Source organism: Abramis brama, assembly GCF_963993115.1.
Source record: "Abramis brama genome assembly, chromosome: 25".
Lineage (NCBI taxonomy): Eukaryota > Metazoa > Chordata > Actinopteri > Cypriniformes > Leuciscidae > Abramis > Abramis brama.
The window spans coordinates 24,829,271-24,852,338 of NC_139987.1; the positions used below are offsets into that span (position 1 = coordinate 24,829,271).

A 23,068-nucleotide genomic window follows, 5' to 3' on the forward strand; every position below is an offset into this window, starting at 1 on the left:
AAAAGCGTCTGCTAAATGCATAAATGTAAATGTAGCTGACGATAATAACCCTGCATTTGACATCATTTAGAGAATGGTTGTTCCACCTAAAGAAGGTATGATGCTCCACACAGCACTTCCACAGGTTCTTGCAGGCCGTCTTACTGGGAGCTTCAAAGAAGAACGACGTCTCATTACACTGCAAAGAAACAAGGAAGTTATGATATCTTTATGTGCACAGTCAAACCAAAATTTATTCAGACACCTTCAACATTTCGCACATTATCACAGTTTATTCGCTATAGTTTAGAAAATGGTAATAAAATATGACAAGAACTCAGTTGATATTTCACTGGTTTTGTCCATCCTTCTGTTAGACTGTCTCACACATGAATTATGTTGAATAGCTGCCAGCTGTTAAATTTAACTACACAATTAGATAATACCAGTTTAGCTCAACCAATTACCAAGCAATGCTTCATTTTGTTCAGTCTGTGGTGTAAAAAGGTCACATTAGCAATTAAAGAAAAAACACTTCAGCAAAACATGGTCAAGGTCAAAGTGTCTGAATAATTCTTGGTCCCAAATGTTTATAAATTTTACTGGTAGTCACTGTATGATGAATTTTTGGGTATAATATGTCACAGTTTACTTTATTTTGCTATCCTCACTTGCATAAATTATGGTCATGTGCTCTAGTCAGTCTGTTCTCACTAGGTTAGGTGAAGAGGGTCATTAAGGGCCGAGTCCTCGAACGAGAAGACGTCTTCGCTCGCAGGTTAAATGAACCCGTGGAGGAAACGGGTCAAGGAAGCTTAAGGCCAGTCATAACACTCGATCAATAATGGGATTTTCATTGACTCCTCATGAAGGATCTTCCTCCCAGCGGTCAGGATTGGGGGAAATCGATGTCATGGAAGCAGTTGCAATAAAGTAAATGAAAGCAGTTATATATATGTATTTTGTTGCTTGCTTTGAATGGAGAAACAAAGTCTCAGTATAGTGTTGTTGAATACAGGCTCAACACTGAAGGGACAATTTCAAGCCAAATATATTTCTATAGCGCTCACAAAACACATGGTTTCAAAACGCTATGATGTTAATGTTTATAATATCTTCATGCCTTATAGTTACATTTAACAGATTAGTACGGGGCGATAGTATAATGCAATGTTTGCATGTAAATGAAAGGGATTTTGAGATCACACATCTGAAACACATCTATAATTTGTTATATAATTTACTGTGATTTTCTATTAAAAAGAAGACTTACATCTCTGCCCATAACCCGCAGCTCAAATTGTGTTTCCTTGAAATACACTTTCGTAATTCTAGGCCTGAAAAATCAAATGTTAGAAGTTATAACATTGTGTACAAAAATAAATCAAAACTGAATGACAGAGTGAATAGTAATAATATAATATGTTTAAAGGAATAGTTCACCCAAAAATTAAAAATTCACTCATCTACTCTGCTCGTACCAAATGATTTTTTGTTTCAATAAACAGTTATGTCCCATGCCATTACAATGAATGGGACTGAGGCTTCAAGCTTCAGAAAGGATGCAAAAGCATCATAAACGTATCATAACAATCGTGCGCTAAATTCCAAGTCTTCTAAAGAAGTCAAAGTCAGCTTTATGAGAGGAACAGACCCAAATTTAAGCTGCTAAATGGGACTCATGAGGAAGAAAAAAAGCCATACGGATTTGGAATGACATGAGAGTTAGTAAATGCTGACATCATTTTCTTTTTTTGGTGAATTATTCCTTTAATAGGTTAAAAATTCAGCTTAAACATCAACCTACCAGAAATATTTCCCGACTTGCGTTTTGTTTTTGTAAACCACAACCCCAATAGGCGTCAGTCCCAGGAAGTACTCCGATTGTTTTTCTCCCTGAAAAGACACATATGCAATACATTTACAGGGATAGTTCACCCAAAAATAAAAATTCTGTCATAATGTTCTCACCCTCAAATTGTTCTAAACCTGTATGAGTTTCTTTGTTCTGTTGAACACAAAAGAAGATATTTTGAAGAATGTTGGTGACCAAACAGTTGCTGGTCCCCAATGACTTCCATAGTATTATTTTTTTCCATACTATGGAAGTCAATGAGGTTCATCAACTGTTTGGTCACCAACATCTTCAAGATGTCTTCTTTTGTGTTCAGCAGAACAAAGAAACTCATACAGTTCTAGAGAAGAGGAGAAATGCAAAGAATTAAATCATTGACAGAAAAGATAAATGCTGATGTTTTAAGTACATTGAAGGAAGAGAGAATCCTCTGTTGATTTAACAGCAGGAACGCTTGCGGACTCTACTTACAAACACAGGGTGCAGATCCACTCCGTACATTTCCAGTGTTTTGGCGATTCCCAAGTAATTGTTTTCTGCCTCGGCCGGCACCTGACCCCTGCACAGAGAGGTCAACAGGTTCCTGAACACTCAGAGACAAGAAATACTGTCAAAATACATTAAAAAAAACGTAAAACCATTTTGGAAAAAGGCGTATAACCTGGATTATCAAGTGAAGAAATGTTAAGCTGTGCATTCAATTTTCCCTTGAAACATACAATGATTTACTTTGAGGAAATATTTGAAATACCAAAGTAAACAAGAGCAGCATAAAAGAAAGAAGAAAAAAAAAATCAAGTTTTAATCATTAACTTGCTGGTTTTCCCAAAAAGGAGCGATTTTCAATATTGTTTTAGTATTATGTTAATAGTATAAGTTTTAACTATAAAAACACACAGAAAAGTGTTCCAAAAACATGATACTGTGAAAACATGTTGAAATTGTGAAACAACCCGGATTATCGGATGAGGGAATTTAAATCTGTACATAAAAAATACATTTGCAACAGAAAATAATTTACTATAAGCAAACATTTGGTATACCAAAGCAAACAAGAGCAGCATATGACCAGTAAAAGAAGAAACTCAAAGGAATGTTTTTTAATCATTAACTCAATGATTTCCTCAGAAAGATTGAATGTGATTTTTGTTGTTTTTTAGACTTATTGAGGAAATCAGTGATTTGTAAATGTGTGTTTGTCACGGACAGAATAGCAGGCCCGTATTAGTGAGGTCAAACCTGTATTTAACCTGCAGGAATGTGCATGCAGTGCATGATCTCAACACAACAGTGAAGAGAGGATAAAAATGTACAGATCCCAGAGGGGAAATTCAAGATGGGTGACGACTGACTGACTGACTAACTAACTATAGCACCTATCTATCTACCAACCTATCCATGTACCAGCCTATCCATCTATCTATCTATCTATCTATCTATCTATCTATCTATCTATCTATCTATCTATCTATCTATCTATCCATCCATCCATCCATCCATCCATCCATCCTCCATCCATCCATCCATCATCCATCCATCCATCATCCATCCATCCGTCCATCCATCATCCATCCATCCATCCATCCATCCATCCATCATCCATCCATCCATCCATCCATCCATCCATCCATCCATCCATCTATCTATCTATACCAACCTATCCATGTACCAACCTATCCATCTATCTATCTATCTATCTATCTATCTATCTATCTATCTATCTATCTATCTATCTATCCATCCATCCATCCATCCATCCTCCATCCATCCATCCATCCATCATCCATCCATCCATCATCCATCCATCCATCCATCCATCATCCATCCATCCATCCATCATCCATCCATCCATCCATCATCCATCCATCATCCATCCATCCATCCATCCATCCATCCATCCATCCATCATCCATCCATCCATCCATCCATCCATCTATCTATACCAACCTATCCATGTACCAACCTATCCATCTATCTATCTATCTATCTATCTATCTATCTATCTATCTATCTATCTATCTATCTATCCATCCATCCATCCATCCATCCATCCATCCATCCTCCATCCATCCATCCATCCTCCATCCATCCATCCATCATCCATCCATCCATCATCCATCCATCCATCCATCCTCCATCCATCCATCCATCCATCATCCATCCATCCATCATCCATCCATCCATCCATCCATCATCCATCCATCCATCCATCATCCATCCATCCATCCATCATCCATCCATCATCCATCCATCCATCCATCCATCCATCCATCCATCATCCATCCATCCATCCATCCATCCATCCATCTATCTATACCAACCTATCCATGTACCAACCTATCCATCTATCTATCTATCTATCTATCTATCTATCTATCTATCTATCTATCTATCTATCTATCTATCCATCCATCCATCCATCCATCCATCCATCCATCCATCCATCCTCCATCCATCCATCCATCATCCATCCATCCATCATCCATCATCCATCCATCCATCCATCATCCATCCATCCATCCATCCATCCATCCATCCATCATCCATCCATCCATCCATCCATCCATCCATCCATCCATCATCCATCCATCCATCCATCATCCATCCATCCATCCATCCATCCATCCATCCATCCATCCATCCATCCATCCATCTATCTATCTATGCACATGCATGCACCTTTTTATATCAATATAAATTAAACAATGACATGCTTAATATAATAATTATTTTCAATTCATAATTAATTAAAAAATGCAATGCATAAATAAAAGCTTTCTCTCTGTCCTGTCCCTGTGGTCAATCTAGCATATGTACGACTGCATTCTGAATTCCCCTCACAGCGGCGGGTGGGTCTCTGATGATTATAGATGCTCTTTTATAAGCGTCGGGCCCCGTCATTTGCAGACACCCCGGAGACTCGTCGCGTTCATCTCTTTGATTTGGGCCCTGTGCGTGCGAACGCATATTACTACTTAATCGCTGGAGCTTCCAGTGCATACAGAAAATTTGATGCAGCACACATCACAGACGGGAGTACCCATGATCCTTTTGTTCTGTCTGAGAGGGTCGCCCTCTTGCTTTAACCGCGTTTCTCTTTGTCTATGGCTAAGTGCAGAAGGAAACTCTACTCATACTCGCAAAACAGTATGCAATTCAAACCATAGTAGACACAATTTTTGTCAAATGACCTCATTATGTTGCATGTTTAATTCAGCGAGTGATGATCAGTTGTAATACAGAATTAAGTAGTTATTATTAAAAAGTTATTGATATTTTTTATCCTAATTTGGTGTACTAATCCTAACTTTTGACATCAAATAATCAGTCAAAAAGGAGATAAATATACATGGCCGAGGCATGGACTCTACAAGAGCCCTGATACCAAGACTTTAGCAGCAGTCCTGTAGGTTGTGAGGAGGATTGAATTTGTTAGTCCAGAACATCTAACAGATGCTCAATTGGATTGAGATCTGGGGAATTGGGAATTTCTCCTGCATCCAACACGTTGATTACGAGAACTGATTATTTGCTCACCATCTAATCTACCCAGACCTTAATATGTGGCCTTGTTAGGAGATGATCAATGATATTTGCTTCACCTGTGACTGGTATAATATATATATATATATATATATATATATATATATATATATATATATATATATATATAAAGAAAATAGTATTAATATCCATCTTTTTCATCTTTTCATAGACATCTTCCCTTTATATTTTCAGTCTTTTCACTTTCTCACATTGCTTTCTCATGTTTCCTGCTCTTAATCCCCTGACATGTGTAAGTGCTCCAGCATTCCTGATCAGAGTTTCTCATTTTACCACTGGCTGTCATTCACGGGAACGCCTTAATACCGTCCTAACCCTCGTCTCTTTCATTTCTGTTCTCTGAGCGATCTCACTGCAATAAATCATGCTGTTTTCAGTAAAAAAAAAACATCCAAACATCCCAAAAACAAGATACCTGACAATCAAAATTGCACAAGAGATTAAAGCTTGTTACAGAGATTATAGTTTGAATGTGGTTTATATTGTTCCACTCGCAACACAAAGTCACTCAATAATGTGATTTTTCTGTCAGTCTCTGCAGTTAGAGGAAAACTGGCAGCTCTACTTCAGCTCCTCACGAAGCTCTTAACAATCAGGCCGCTGATAATCATACAAAACTATGAGTCAAGTGGGGACTTGAGCCCTGAAGGCAAAAAAACATGACAATCACCAGTCAAACACAAATTCGGTGGAAATCCGAGGAAGGTAAGTGCGCTGACTTAAATATGAGCAGAAAAAAAACTGGAGAAAAAAATCTGGAAACCAGTTTAAATGTCATATACTCTAATCAAGTCACGGCAGATTCATACTGCAACAATAATACAAGTATTTTAATAGTATATCATTCTGTTTTCAAATAAAAAATTGCACATTAACAATTATCTCGCTCTAGTTCGTTCATTTGAGCTCCTCGATGTTCAAAGCTCGTCATCTTTTGTCTGATAGGCCACTTTTACACTGCAGGTCTTGATGCCCAATTCTGATTTGTTGACTATATCTGATTTTTTTTGATGTCCAGCTTAAAAAAGTGACCCATATCCGATATCTGCATTCACTAAACATTTGGTGAAAAAACCCAAGGAAGTCGAATTGACCCGGAAAGTCTGAGGTCGAAAAGGAAGTAAAAACAGCGCGATTTGCAATGGATGCAGATGAAATGATAAAACAAGCTTTTGCTTTAAAGGTCAACAAAACATTGGGTTGAGCCTTCGTCCTCCATTGCGCCATTAAAAAGAGTCATGTGATCGCGATTGGTGTCCACCGTCACCAAACGAGTCGCACTGATGGGAACGAGTCGCACTGATGGGAATATCTGGATCTGTCCGCTTACATGGCAGACAAATGCACGCATCTGATTCATATCAGATTTATTTCCTCATTTGAATGAGGCATGAAACCAATTTGAGAATATCCGAATCCAGGTGCTTTTTTCTTGATAACATGTTCGTGGGTCAAAGCCGATCTGTGCCACATGGGAGGAAACAATTGGAATTGGGTAATTTGAAGCATGTAGTGTAAATGCGGCCACAGTGTGTCATCGGACAGGTGCAGTCCATCACACACTCACCGGCTCTCCACATGCAGACAGGTGAGTGTTTGGCAAAGGGTCAAGTCTTTCAAACACACTGACAGCAGCTCTCGTTACACAGACATGGACGACGGCCAGAGGGAGGAATCTTTACTGTCCCTCACATGAAACACCAGCGCCCTATTCCCATGGGAAGAGCTTATATCTACTGAAGCTTGTCCTTTCAAATGACTTTCAACAGGAATGTGATGTTTGAGCTCTCGGCTATGGTGAGATCTAATATGTGATGGGATTATTACGGATTAAGGTGTGAGATGTACTGTGTTTTTACTGTCTTACATGAGAGTTTTATGAATCTGTTCAATGGTGTCCTCTAGTTCCTCTTTCTGGTCGGGGACAAAGCGATATTCTGACACGTAACCTGGTGTGTGTTTGTATGGGTCGTAATCTCCGAGCTCAGCTGTAGGAAAAGACAAAGAGGACACACTGTCATGTGGTATAAAGAAGATGAAATTATAAAATAAATACAATTATAATAAATAAATAAATAAAAAGAAATGTTGAAATAAATAAAATTATAAATAAATAAATACAATGAAACAAATTAAATTATAATATATATTAATCAAATGAAATGTTGAAATAAATACGATTATAATAAATAAATTAAATTAAAAATAAATAGGCTAAATAAATAAAATGATTAAATAAATAAAAAATAAAATGATTAAATAATACTATTATAATAAATAAAATAGATTATAGAAAATAGATTAGTACATTATAAAATAAACTAATAAAATGAAATGATAAAAATGAATTAAATTAAATATTTTTTTTTTTTATAAAAACATACACATACATATATCATTCTATTATGTGTCAGATAACAACAATCACATAATGTAAGATTTTACTCTGATGTTATATACAAATATGAGTCATAAAATGTATTATAAAAGAAGTTGGAAAGCCTATAATTCAGTGAAGTTAATTCACTGCTGACACATTATTTATACACAGGCGGCTGAACTCTCTCCCCTCTCTTCCACCCCCGCCCCCATAATCTCTATTTATCTACACCATTATATTATAGGTCATTCTACATTTTGCATCTCATATATACTTTTAAAACCTGGGTTGCTGCTAATTCTTGTATATAGAAATATTGTACTATCTTTCTAGAATACAGGAAGTTTTCTCTCTGCTGTATTGGTTTTTAAGTATTTTGTTTTTCTCCAAAAAATTGTGTGTATTGTATTTTATTTATTTATATTTATATTTTACCGTGGGTTGATTAGTGAGAAACGCAATTTCGATTTCTTTGTGAAGAAATTGACAATAAAGTTGACCTTGACCTTGACCTTATTTCTATATAAATAATAACTAGACGGAAGTGGCATTTGCTGTATGAAATTAGGACAAATGTTGTGAATTCGTACGTACATTGAATAGCAAGAGCTCCCAGTTGGGTGCTGATGTTAAACGGACAGGGAAGTCTTCCCTGCAGAACATCTTGCTTTACCTGCAGAAAGAACTGATACCTGAGAGAAGACAGAAAGATGGACAGTATAAGAGATGAACCGCAGTCAAACAGCATCACAACACCCAAAACCATAGCATGATATCACTGAAATGACTTTATCTATAATTCCTAAACTATAGTGCTGATTTATTCTCACGTTACACAGAACACACACCTTGTAATTTCCTCTTTCAGTTTACAAGGATCTTCAGCATAAAACTTCACCCCAAAGTAGAGCGTGAACGGAGGTCCAGCTAGAAAGAAGAAAACAACCAATCAACGCTAAACACTTTAAAAACAAGCTAAATAAACCCTAACCTAACCAGTCCTAACCAGTAGCAATGCAACATTTTCAGGATCAAGTGATTTGTCTGTCCTTAATTAAAGCAAAAATGATGCACAATCACAGCCAATCAGAACATATTTGATGTTTTGACCAATGAGATTCCACGGTGGGCGTGGCTACCTAGAATGATGTGCCACAAATAGAATCCAAGAACAGATAAAATTGTCACACATTAACAAGGATCAGACAGGATTTATTGTTTTAGTGTTACACAGATTACAGGTCCCAATAATTAATTATCAAAGTAAGAACAATAATTATAGGTAATTTTGAGCAGTTGCACAAAACAATTACATGTAGTTTATTAGTATCACTGTCTCTACATCCAGGCAATTTTGTGCGGAAATTATTTAAATGAGGAATATTGTCACATGTTCGTTCCCGTAAGAAAACTCAAGACTACAATGGAGGCGTTTCAGGGAGTTCAGAAACACTGACACTGATATAGAGAAGAACTCCCGCTGGAGGGACTTTGTGCTTTGTAACTTTGCAACATTACACACTAAAGAAATTTGAAAATGTTAAAAAGCATAATAGGACATCTTTAAAACAATAGGGATAGCCATATCTAGGTTGTACTCTGGATTAAAAAAACAGCAACACTGATATATAATGCATTAATTTCCCAGAGGAGTTCATTACCAAATTAAACAAATGTGTTGTAAATTTTGCCCTACATTCACATCAGTAGATATGCAAATACTTGGTGTGCAACTAAACATGCAAACATAACTTTATTCATTACTACTTATTTGGATGGGCTTAACTGCATAATTACTTCCAAATTATAATTTGAAATGCACTATGAGTTTTATCAGGAGGCCTTTAAAGAATCATTACAGCTCCATCTCATGCTGCGCTGATCCATATTTAATCTCCACTGAAAATAGGGGGGGTAATCATTAGGTCAATGTGTTTCGTCCCATGATGCATAAAGAATTAAAGACCATCTCCGAAGACGGTGAGGTGAATTTTTATTAGAAAACCAGTGCATACTTACTTGTTATCAAATCTTTATGTTCAGCAAGTGTTTTTGAGGGATCGAGCCAATACTGTAAATATAAGAGATTTGATCAGATGCAAGATCAAAAACACACTAAACATCATGTAACTGAAGCATCAGGCTTTTATTAGTGAGTAGTGTTGAAGCTTTGCTTTAGTTTCCACCTAAAAGCTTTGAGATGCTGAGATGTTCAGTCATGCAAGTGCTGGCATAATATGAGGCCTATTAAAACCGGCCTCTGAAACCGGCTCGTTAAAAATTTGTGCGAGAGTCACTGTGGCCTCCATCAATAAAACATGAAGTTCGAGCACGTCAGAGCATGCCGTCTAGAGCTGAGCGCGCGTCTGTGGGCACTAGCGGCTTTTGCAATGTTTCACCTGTTTGAGGCCTCCAAAATTAATAAAAATGCTTCCAAAAACTAAGATATGTTGCAAAAAAAGTCTCATTTGAAGTTCTCGTTTTTAATATTTATAAGCAATATCACATGAGCAAATGTGCCGTTTTCCCGAATATCAGCACTTTTGCAAATGTGATGTTGATTTTATACAATTCCATAAACAAGGAGATAATAGGCTATATTAGGTGACTTACATTTTAGACACAAAATTATCTTGCCAACGAAAATAGTTGCATATCTGAGCAACACAGTTTAATTTTCGTTACTGAATGAATCCACATTTTTTGAACGAGTTGATGTAATGATTGACTCGACGATTCATTCACTTCTGCTTTGTCACTGAGTTAATCAGCCATTTTAAATGAATCGTTTGACTAAATGATTCAATGACTAACTCGTTAAGACAATGATTTGCCGCCACTTACTGTTTGTTTTAGCATCGTTTCGTTTTAGCTGAGGGACTGGAGGATGAAGATTGAATGCGGTTGTGATTGTTAACAATGGTTCTGATTATAGAGATAGAATGGGTTTATAAATAGACTATTAAGAGCGAAATATGAGCTAACATTGTTGTGGAAAGCAGGGCGGGGCCAAGAGCCGTGGGAATGGAGCAATGCCGGTGGCGCACCGTTAATGAGCGCCACCTTTGCGCACACCGGTCTCGAATGTTATTCAAATGCTACATGACGATGCACAAACTGAACTTTAACACTAATTATGAGCAATATATAAAGAGATGCTTTCATTAGCAAACAAAACATCAACTTTGAGGCCATTAAAAGTGATTTATTCAATCTGTGAGGCGGTTCAGCTAATTAACATTTCATGGCCTCCATAATGAACGGATCTCAGGGATTATCATGCATAAACACAGCCTGAAGATCTTCTTAATGTTTTAGACTCGTGTCAGGTGATATTTCACTGAAGTCATGAGGGGATTGTATCTGGCATTGCCTTGAAGACAAGATTTATATGCCATTTAATGGATCTGCAAATGCATGCATGAAATACTTGAGCACGGGAAGCCTCACTTCCCAACAAACATATTAAACTCCCTCTGAACCGCATTTACATAGAGAGACAAAGCAAACAAACAAACATGTGCAAACAATAGGAAATGAGTGAAGGTGTGTGTGCAGACAGAAAGAGGATTAGTGCTGCACGTTATTAAATTAGAATACATTAAGTCGCTAAGACTCATCTAATAATCACATCAGAGCAGCTGGTGTGTTTCACCGAACTGAAGAGCTCAAAAACACAACAGGGAGAGTCTAAGGCTGTGTCCGAAATCACACTATATGAAGGGACAGCCATTTGTAGTGGTGTCTGAAAACATTGCGGATGTTATCAAGTGCACTCATTCAATCCCACAATGCACCGCAATAATGAGTGTACAACTGATGTACACTCAACAGATAGAGAATACCCATAATGCACTGAGAGTCGAGCGCCGAATAAATGAGTGTATCTCGCCAGTAGATGGCGCCGCAGCTGAATCATTCATCCATCCATTTTCCAAACCGCTGGTCCAATGTGGCTACAGTGTAATATCATACAGGTATAAATTCCTTTTTAATTGATTATTAAATTGTTTAATTAAGGTTTATAGATGCTAGTTTCCATGCCAGAGTTGAAGATAAATCTTTTCATTACTACTGGAGCTGCCAGTTTGCTAAGTTTCAAATGATTATTAAACCGCAAGCACAAACTACACAAAAGCGGCAGCCATTCCTTCGACTCACTCGTTTTCATTCACTCCTTCAAGTGGACTATATTAGTGGAGTAATGTAGGGAATAGTGAATGGTATAGGGGACGATTTCGGATGCAGCCTTAATTTAAAAGAACAAGGGAGAACGTTTTACAACATTAATGTCAGATGATTTGAACAATCCTTTACTACTTGGTGGGATGATAAAACAGATGGGGAAAAAATCCCACAAACTTACAGTGAAGGAATTCATTTATTACACGGTTCTGTGGAATACTTGATTCTGATTGGTCAATCCCGTCATCCAGTGGTATGTTATTCCCAAATAACAACCGCTGAAAACAGAAACGCAGGCTCATCCTGTTACTGAAGTCAGCAGCGCAATACGCTTGCTAGGAATGTTTTTTCTTCATGGAAGTTTTGCATTCATTTTGGTGAGCTAATAAAATATTGAAAATCAATATTCAAATATTTCCCATTTCCCATATATCAATATTTTGCTGCCATTTTGTGACTATTGTTTTGTACACTGTTGGATTATAAGATACAAACAGGTACGATTAATAAACAGTTTAATCTGAAATCAATATCTCTTATCTCCATAATTATTTATGTGGCGAAATGCTGTGTAATAAGTGGTATGACTGTATACTGTATCTCTTAAATGTACGTCTAGTTTGAACTTGCCGCGCTAGCAACTGCTAGGTTTTTTGGTTTAAGACCTAATAAAATATTTCAACTCAGATCAATATTTCTTGTCTAATTATTTACTTATGTGGCAAGCCGTGTAATAAGCAGGATAATGTTCATCCAGACGGTTGTTATCCCAGAATAAACCCCCTTCAGGCTGATGCAAGACCCCGATGCAAATTCATCACCCTGTCAGGGGTTTATTCTGAGATAACAACCGGCTGGATGTACATTATCCCTTACTTATCGTATCTAAACAATCCTAAAATAACACTGCTCAGAACAACCACATAGCAACGACCTAAAAACCACCCAAAACTCTCTAGAAACTGAATAGCAAGATGTTTAATAACTCTGAATAACCCTAACAACTGAATTGCAACATGTTAACAATGACCCCAACTACATAGCAAACAGAACAAAAGATGCAACAGAAATGTTCAAAATAAGAGGCTTTTCCTCCTGTAAATGCGGACAGATGTTTGTTTTTCTGCATGTCTGACAGCATGTTAAAAATGTCCCTACAAAATCTGTGCCAAAGGAATTTTCAGTGCCTTACAATTAGATGATACATCTATGAGTCAAGAGCGCATGTAAACCACACCCAGAGTGCAGAAACCACCACGTTACGGTGTAAATTACACTGTTTTGAGGAGGGATTTTTACCTCCTGTCTCTTTTTACCAAAATAACCGTTCATAGAGTTGATAGATTTGTGTGAATGTAAGTTACGGGGTGCTTCTCGCCCAGTGCATGCTCAGTAATAAATCAAGGCTCATGGGACAGGGCCCGGAAGGCATTGTGGGAAACACCTTTCTCATTGGTGGAGATTATGAGGTAATGACACAACACTGCACTTTGCCTTTCCCAAAATTTGGCCTCTGGGTAAACCTTACCACCTTGACCTCAGACGTGATCCTATAAGGACCCTGTGACCAGTTAGCAAACTTTCTTAAAGAAACAGTAGACACTAAAATGACTCGCCTTCATGTTGTTCATGTTGTACTTTCAGGTCATTCAACCCAACATGTTGGGTTCCACAAAGAACCTTTAAGTGAACAGTTCTTAAAAGAAACATTTTTTTTTTAGTGTAAAGAAATGTTTTCCAATTTGTTCAACGCAAAGGCTCCATGGATGTTAAAGGTCCTTCATGGAACCATAGATGCCAATAAAACACATTTATTTTAAAGAGTGTATGGACAAACAATTCAGTGGAAGTCAATGGGAGCCAAAATGTTTGGTTACCAACATTCTTAATTTTTTTTGTATTTTTATGCTTTTCACTTTATTTAAGCAATTCATTTTGTTTCAACACCATTGTATCATGTTTCTGGTTCAAATGAGATTGCTTCATGTTAAATTGACTTGATGTTTTAATTTTGAAATAACATGTTTCAATCAAGTAACCCAATCAAACAGGACTTTTTTATTTCCCATCATGCTTTCCACAGGGCTGAATTGGGAGACTAAATATTGAAATAAAGTGTTATTATTTGCATTTTTTAGCAAGATGAGAAAATGGATACTTGTTAATGTTTAATGTTCTATTATGTTGGTTTTTAAAAGTGTATCTTATGTTAGTGGTTTTGGGGATCACCATTGTGGTGAAGTGTTGACATGCTAACAAGAATTCAAATTGCTTTAAAAATACCACTATGGTAGTGATCACTTCTAGTCTGCCAACACTGAACATCACATGTGTAAAGAAAAGTTACAGTCAAACCCAAAAATTATTAAGACACCAGATATACTTTTTGATATTTTTTCACTAATGGGTGTAGGACACTATAGTTCATTTATGCAAGTGAGGATAGCAAAATTAAGTAAACTGTGACATATTATACCCAAAAATTCATCATACAGTGACTACCAGTAAAATATGGGACCAAAAATTATTCAGACACTTTGACCTTGACCAAGTGTTTTTTCTTTAATTGCTAATGAGACCTTTTTACACCACAGACTGAACAAAATGAAGCATTGCTTGGTAATTGGTTGAGCTAAACTGGTATTATCTAATTGTGTAGTTAAATTCAACAGCTGGCAGCTATTCAACATAATTCATGTGTGAGACAGTCTAACAGAAGGATGGACAAAACCAGTGAAATATCAACTGAGTTCTTGTCATATTTTATTACCATTTTCTAAACTATAGCGAATAAACTGTGATAATGTGCGAAATGTTGAAGGTGTCTGAATAAATTTTGGTTTGACTGTATATTTAGTTTGTTGTTATGTACATCATAGGCCTAATCAAGAAGCATTAACCATTGAAGTTAAACTAAAACCATTCATTCAAGTTAAATGAACACCATTGATTCAAGTTAGTTGATTCTATTGGGTTTTACTTGTTTCAATCACGTGGAATCACTCTCCATGATTGATTTATGTTTATTTTTTTGAGTGCAGGTTGAATGACATGAGGGTGAGTAAATAATGACAGAATTTTCATTTTTGGGTGGACTATCCCTATCCTTTTTTTGGAGTTTATATGTTCAATCATACATGTTTGGAGTGACATGAGAATCTTAATTTTTGGGATGATCTGTTTCTTTAAGAGCTGTCATATGATAATCTTCAAGCACTCACCGTTTGATGACTGTGGTCGCAATAGCGAAGCCCAAAATACTCTGTTTCAGCGAGGTTCACGTGATTGAACACATAGTCCAGCACTACAGAACCTTTGGTTGATTTCTGTGGAGAAATTAGAAATGCATAAGAAATCTCATCATGAACACACTGTTCTCAGGAAAACACAAGCAGCATCAAAGTTACGAGCTCAGCTGGACTGCATCTCTCCTGAGGATCAGCTGACAGTGAGAGGAGGGTTTGTGGCTTTCTTCTCTGATTCAATAGTGTTTAACGGGCCACTTTCAACCACAAACCACACATATGATAAATGAGCCTTGCACACACTGGTTACAGCATGAAAACACACACCACTAATGCGTATAAAGTTGAGCATGACTAAGGTAAATAGAGGTAAAAAGAGTACAGATAAAGGAAACACAATGACTAAACCTGCTATTACGTTACACTCTGTCTGATGATATACTCCTTGTTTTTGAATATTGTTTTAGCTCTGAGGTCCTGTTTACACCTGGTATTAAGATTAAGATTAAGTCTCGCATATCCACCATGTTTGTAGTTTTTTTTAAACACTTTGTATTAGTGTTTGTAGTTCTAATAGAATATTAGCCGACTTCGGGTTCAAAGCAGAAATAGTAGACCATCCGGGTATCTCTGGAATAACACACCTTGATTTGGGACACACTCTATTTAGAATAGATAGTAAGCGAATTGGGAATTTTTGATTGAATTAATGCCGCCCTGGTGAGAGACTTGAAAATATCAAAACATGAAAATATCTTACCAACACTAAACATGTGGTTTAGCCAATAAACATTTGGTTACAACGCTGAATACAAGATGAGTCATCAATATTTTCAATCTGTTTTGCTCTAAGAGAAAAACTGTAAAAGTGTATATCTGCTTAAAGTTTATATTTTTGGGCATCATGGGGTCTTTAAATCAGAGGCAGATTTAAAACTTCTCAATCATACCCGCCCTAATTCCAGTGGGTTTGAAAAAAAAAAACCCTAAACCAGTTCAGCCCCGTTCTAGTAAATTCATGCTCATAAAAGCTTTACTATGTTAATAAATCTTCAGTGATTATGTGACATCTCTGCTGATAGTTGTGCAACTGCAGCTCACACGTATGACACACGTCAGCTCATATGACACACGGTGAGTGAGAGGAAACCTTCAGGAGTTTCTACCCGCCATGAACACACACACATATAAAATACACAAAGGGTTTGGCGTGTATTCAGTGTTTTGCAGCTCCACACAGACGTATGTCATGATCGCTCCTATTACACACGCTGCAGGGTGAAACACAATAAACTTCAAATCTGAAATACTATATTCAGCAGAAAACCCACAGGACTGAAATATCACACACAAGTTCTCTTCAACATCTCCTAGATAGAGATGACATTAAATGTAGAGTAGACGTTTCTCCTGGGAAAAAGACCCCAGTAATCTCATATGATCTCAAAAATGTCTCTCAGATTTTCCAGATGCTGAAGTCTGCAATAAAAACCTCAACATGATCTCAAACATTTCTCATCAAATGATCTGAGCTGTTATCCATGTTCATTTTATAGCACTGGATGACAATAATGAACTTATTTGGGTCTGTTTTTATTAAAATGAGAAAAAAATACTATTGATACTGATAGTTGATACTTCAATGAAATGTAATTGAAGCCTCATGAGCCCTAAAAGAGCAAAATTTGAGAAATAGCATTAATAGAATTACAGGGATAAAATCAATAGTGACGCACCAAAATTATTTCTTTATCAAAACTCAGACAACGAAATGAATGTATTTTCCGTTTTATTGACGTCTTTCCGCCGTTCAAACACTGATTGACGATTACATTACAAGTTGTACTGTATATTTCAACTGTTGATGATCATTCGTGTTTATTTCATGCTATAACTAGTAGTAAAGAGGAAGTGATGATCCAATCACGTTATAATTTTATTATAAAAGTGACATAAATTGAAAGTTGAGACTTTGCTTCATTTGAAAAGTAGCAAATTGCAAAGCTTATTGCGATTATTGGATGTGACTTGTTCACGAATTGACTGAAAATACCATACAGTAGACTAAATTTGATCTCGGTTCATCAAAATGATTGTTTGAAATCGATATTATCAAGCTGACATGTTTACATTGTAGCTTCTCCACTGACACAGTCAAAACACACATCAGAGCAGTGCTAATTAGACGTCATTATTTTGGTCAATAAATTCGGCCCTACAAAAATGTTTCAGTCGAAACCGAAAATGCATTTTCGACCAAACATTTTTGGATGCCGAAAAATCTTCGGTGCATCACTATGGGTACGTTTAAGCGACAACAATGTACTAAAAACTTAAAAGTTTTTCTTTTGTGTTTTTCGCATATAGACGACAGCGTTGTCATGGATCTGCGAAAACGACTAAAAACGCTGTATTCTGCTGCCAGGCCAGTAGATGGCGACGTCACTTTGTAAAGAAACACTACACGTCTATAGCCTGAACATGTAATACGCATGCACACGACGTCACCATTTTCACAAACTCATAGAGACGATAACGGTATCGTTTTCAAAAACTTGCTCTTTGAAACCCGTTTCAAAGTTTGGATTTTCAGCCCCCCAAAATGCCGTTGTCGTGTAAATGAATGACCAAAACACATAAAAAGTTTTCCATTTTTAGATGAAAACGGTGTTGTATAAATGACCATGGTATTTAGTAAACTCTGTGTATATATTTGTTTTCTATGTATACTGAACAGAAGAGATCACTGCTCATATGTGTGTTTAAGGTGCTCACGTTCCCACACTGCCGGTCCCCGGTGGCGAAATATCTATCAAAGCTGAACACGGGAACACAGGTACGGCCTTACCAGGGAAAAACCCCCCATTGTGTGTGACCTCTGATGTCAGTGTCGTAATTCAAATCCCAAAAGCCCAACGGGAGGAGAGGTGAATATGGCAAACCGCAAACACGCTGCTGTCCAAAGGGTCCCGGCACGAACACGGCCAGGAAAGATCCTCCTAAATCATGCCTTCCACATTCCTGCCATATCTCTCTTCCCGATAAGACATTTGTGCTCGTTAGGGTGGGAATGTTAAAATAACAGGGAAGAGTGAAATTAATAGATAGGAAGTGTATTTCCTTGTGTCGAGAAATGCTGCTTGGCATCGGCAATTTTCCAACTTACTGATAAAAATGATACAATAGAAGGGCAAAGCTTTTCTGTGCTGGGAGAGAAACTTAAGCTGCCATTATGTTTAATGCCCACGTCTTTTTAGTTTCATCGGATAGTAATGTTGATAACAAACCCACAACAGATTAGTGTTAAACCCGCAACAGATAAGTGTTCGCATGCATTATCAAATGTACATTAATAACAGCCCTATGTTAAATGACAAAGTAAAAAAACCTTTGCAGCAATTTTAAGTGGCATTTGGAAAAAAGTTAAAGCCGTAAAATGCTTTATAAATCCAAACAACGAGAAATCTCCTAACTTTGTCCTAACTTGTCCTAAAGGCAATGTCCTAACTTTACCTTCATTTTTAAACTGTGCTTTATATACTGTTCTATTAAAATAATTTAAATCAAAAGCACAAAAATATATATATATATATTTGTGCTTTTGATTTAAATTATTTTAATATATAATATATATTATATAATATATACTGTATATATATATATATATATATATATATATATATATATATATATATTACAAACTTAAAAATAAAATAAAATACTAAAAATTATAATCAATCAAAAATATTATTGTAAAAGTATACATACTGCATATTGCAATAGTAGTAAGATTAATGTGGTAGAATGGCAATCTTAGTGAACATAGCCATTGTTAATAATTGCAGACTGGGAAGTAAATAAAAAGAGCACAAGCATAGATCTAATAAATATAGATAGATCTTACATTTACATTTATGCATTTGGCAGAAGCTTTTATCCAAAGCGACTTACATTGCATTTCAAGGTACACATTTACGTTCTTATCTGTGGTGGTACACGTCCTTTTGCATCAATTTCACACTGTCAAGAAGACAGATGAACTCATGGAGTGCGAGACTGAGATTGTAAAGACTTGTTTACTGAAAGCAGAAAGTGAAGCGTAGGCGTGCGTCTGATAACACAAGCTTATCAAATCAAAGCCTGATTGTGGTATTATGTCCAAAAGCGCACAAAGAAGATTAACTAATTAACACAATCCGACTCAAGTCCACCTACAAAAAACACACTGTGCTCATGCACTTTTTCAAATACCCTCCCATCATCCAGTTTTGTTTAATTAAGTAAAAAAGGACATCCAGCCATTTAATTGGTTGCAATGCAATTACACTAATATATAACATTGCATCAATGAATCAAATGTGTTTGAAAAAAAAAAAAAAAAATGGTAATGGTCCTAAAACAGGCTTCTTTTTTCTGTCTTTCATGTGATTTAGGGGTGAAATATGACCCGGACATGTTCTTGACAGGTTTGGTCAGACCCATCCTCGTATGTGTCCTTCTAATGGCAGCGTGGGACATTCTGAAGGTTTGGTCATTTAAGACATTCTTTGAAACAATTAACTCCCTCTGACATGCCCTGCTGTCCCCATAGCAACGGGGTCACTACATTAACGAGACCTGACCATCTGCTGCTGCCGGCTGTACGGGTGTGGCAGTGTGTGTGTGTGTGTGTGTGTGTGTGTGTGTGGTGCTGATATCCCATCAGCAGATGTTCCCTCACTCCTCCAGAGACCAGAGAGAGCCTAAATGGGTGAATCTGACTAAACCTGTCAGGAGCACGTCCAGGTCACATTTTACCTCAAACTCAAGAGAAAGAAAGAAGAAATTATATTGTGCATAAAATGATCCCTTTTTCATGACAATTAAACACATTAAGTCCAAAATTATTTAAGAATTTAATAGTAAGAATCTTCTTTGAAAAGGAATCATGAGAAAATACTTTGAGAAAAAAAAATCTTTCTCTTCAAACTCAAGATAAAGATAGAAATTATAATTTGCATAAAGAAAATTAAGCCTTTTTTTCATGACAATTAAACATGTTAGGACCAAAATTCTTTGAAAAATAATCTTTCTCTTCAAACTCAAGATAAAGAAAGAAATTATAATTTGCATAAAGAAAATGTATCCTTTTTCATAACATTAAGCCCAAATTGTGAAAGGGTTTGTTTAACTGTGAAAGTATTACTATATCACGGTAATATTTGTTGTACTTCTTTTAATTTATGATTAATTTAATACAAAAACCAGTATTAAATTCCTGAAAATGATCCAGGATGATGAAAATGACCAATTTTTTTGGGGAAAAAATTCTTAAAAGACTATTTTGTTATATATTTAATTTAATTTAATAGAGATTCACTTAAACAGACACTGAAAGCTCTGCTTTGAGAAGTCACAACAGATACAATGGTCTAGAAAACTCATAATAGCCAGGCTATCTGGTCTCAGTTGGGACGTGAGTGTGTTTCAATGATTTAACACAACAGAAAAGCCACTTCTCTTCTGGTTTTTGCTGGAAACGCTCCAGATGTCTGTGACCCCCCCCCCCTAGTCACAGACCCTCGTAGTTTCCATAGTTACTCAAAAATAAAGACAAAGATGCGACACATGGTTTACAGCGCCTGCACTTTCAACACAACACCGGCACTGAGGCGCTTCTTTGACAAGCACGGTCTTGAGTCACACGGGAAATGCTGTATTGTTAACCAGCAATTTTACAAGCGGTTAACATTCTTCTGTGAATGCAAACAATAAGTAGGGTTAAAAAAGCAGGATCCTCTAAAGGACGTAACATGGTATAGAAGGTCATATAATGGTACTTTTATATATACACTAGGTTGATTAACAAATGTATATGTACATGGTACTACAAGAATACTATAGTACTGTCAAGGATAAATTTATTAGAGAGCTGTGCAATAATTGCCACGGTACATGGTATTTCAATGCAATCATGTCCAAAAACCATGAACTCAAGAAGAAAAATAAATCTAATCACATGGAAAGCAAGTGTATGTTCTGCAAACTCCCACAATGACTAGAGGAAACACACAGTACATACCAGCTTTTGCAATCAAAGGCAGAGGAACTCGCACAACTGATAACACTCCAAACCAAACACATCAACCAACGCTGAAAGATGAAGCAAGGCTAAATGCGACTCAAACATGAACCGTGAATAAATAAAGCCAACACAGTTTACTTGGACGAAACTCACAGGAGAGCAAATGTGTCAATGTGTCTCCTCGCCACAAAAAGGTTTGCAATCCTATGTCAGAACATGAACTCAAACATTATTAAATGCTCACACCGTTAAGTTCGATCACACCAAGAAGAACGATAACTATAACTATAACATTTATGATACGGGCCCACATGTTTTGCTTGTATATTTCTAACACATAGTAAGTAAGTAGTAGCAAGTTTATAGTAGTAAGTTCTGACACATCACTGTCTTTGCACTGACACCATTCGCGACGTTCTTGATAACTTTGGGTATGTAAAATCTTTGAAGTGACTCCCTTGAGTGCAGAATTTTGATAAATGTTGCTCTTAGAGTGACGTAAAAGTTGCATGAATCCCGTTTTTACTGTTCAGACTAAAGGCCTGTTCACACCGGGACGAATTTCGCGCGCGATATTCATCTCCGTTTAATGCCTCGTGACTAAACAAAGGGTGCCAATGTGAGTGTGCACACTGACGCGAAAAACGCCACGCGTAAAAGCGTCATTTTTTACGGTGAAAAAGATATACGTCAAGTAGCGTCTACACTGCCGGGAAGAAATAAGACGAGGAAGATGCAAGGCAAGATGAATGTAGAGCTGCTGGTCTCGTTGGTGTCGGAACATAAAGAACTATATGACAAACGCGACAGCGACTACAAAAATCTTGATAAAAGAGAACTGTTATGGAGTGGTATTGCAGAGCAAATGGGCCTTGATGGTGAGTTTCATTTCACTTAATTGTCTTTCATGTACATAGGCTTGTAACTTTTTCCCACAAACGTATTTCTGTTTTACATTAAGCGCCATCTAATGTCAGGGAATGAATTTACATGTTCACTCGGCTCATCGTCAGCGAAAATCGCTTGGGTGTGAACACAAAAAAAGCGTTGAAAAACGCTGGCGAATAACGCGCGCCGATATTCGTCCTGGTGTGTACGGCCCTTAAGGTCGCATTGCATTGGATATCGCTATCGGATTATGGACCACATATGGAAGTGGCCCAAATTGGGATTGAAAAGATCAGATTCCATGTGGTTTGTACTATTCACACTGACAAAAACAGATCCCATATGGATTTGGGCCACATTTACCTGCAGTCTGAAGTTTTTTGGCCAATAAAGCTGATAAATAATGTATTATTTCCTTCAGCTAAGACACTTCAGATGCGCACTTGTTCACCATGGTTTTGAATTGCTTGAAATATGATTTGAATCACTTCATAAAAGGAAAATACAGTTAAGTCCAACATGTGTAGCGCAAGTCTGTCAGATAGGCTACATAACATTGTAATGAGAACATTATAATTGTGTGCTTGGGACATGGCTTCAAATGGTGGGACTTTTGTTTTTGTAATCAGACTCTCAAAAATTATATAAAAATTTGGTTTTAGATTTATCTGCCAATATATCGGCTATCGGCTTTCAGATATAAAGAAATATCGGTAACGGTCTCGGCCAAAATTTTCATATCGTTGCATCCCTAGTCTGAATGTAACCTTAGTTCTTTATAAATGAAATACAGGAGAAATACAAGAAATTTCCCAACTATTGGATTTGAGTTTATGATTCTAGTCTTCTAGTCTACATATCAGGAAATAGAATATTCAAGGTTTCTCTGGGAACTAAAGCCCAGAAAC

The 23,068-nt window shown here is 36.7% G+C and overlaps 1 protein-coding gene across 1 annotated transcript in view; it reads right to left on the bottom strand.

Annotated features, from left to right (window-relative positions):
• The window catches only part of epb41l4a (erythrocyte membrane protein band 4.1 like 4A), a 51,290-nt gene that overhangs the window by 20,305 nt on the left and 7,917 nt on the right, over positions 1-23,068 (bottom strand). The window contains exons 2-10 of the mRNA XM_084104539.1: positions 15,185-15,289; positions 9,798-9,849; positions 8,627-8,705; positions 8,373-8,470; positions 7,266-7,386; positions 2,306-2,393; positions 1,787-1,875; positions 1,253-1,316; positions 87-178 (exon numbers count right to left, since the gene is read on the bottom strand). Coding sequence (XP_083960665.1) covers positions 87-178; positions 1,253-1,316; positions 1,787-1,875; positions 2,306-2,393; positions 7,266-7,386; positions 8,373-8,470; positions 8,627-8,705; positions 9,798-9,849; positions 15,185-15,289 — 788 coding nt within the window. The remainder of the gene's footprint in view (positions 1-86; positions 179-1,252; positions 1,317-1,786; positions 1,876-2,305; positions 2,394-7,265; positions 7,387-8,372; positions 8,471-8,626; positions 8,706-9,797; positions 9,850-15,184; positions 15,290-23,068) is intronic.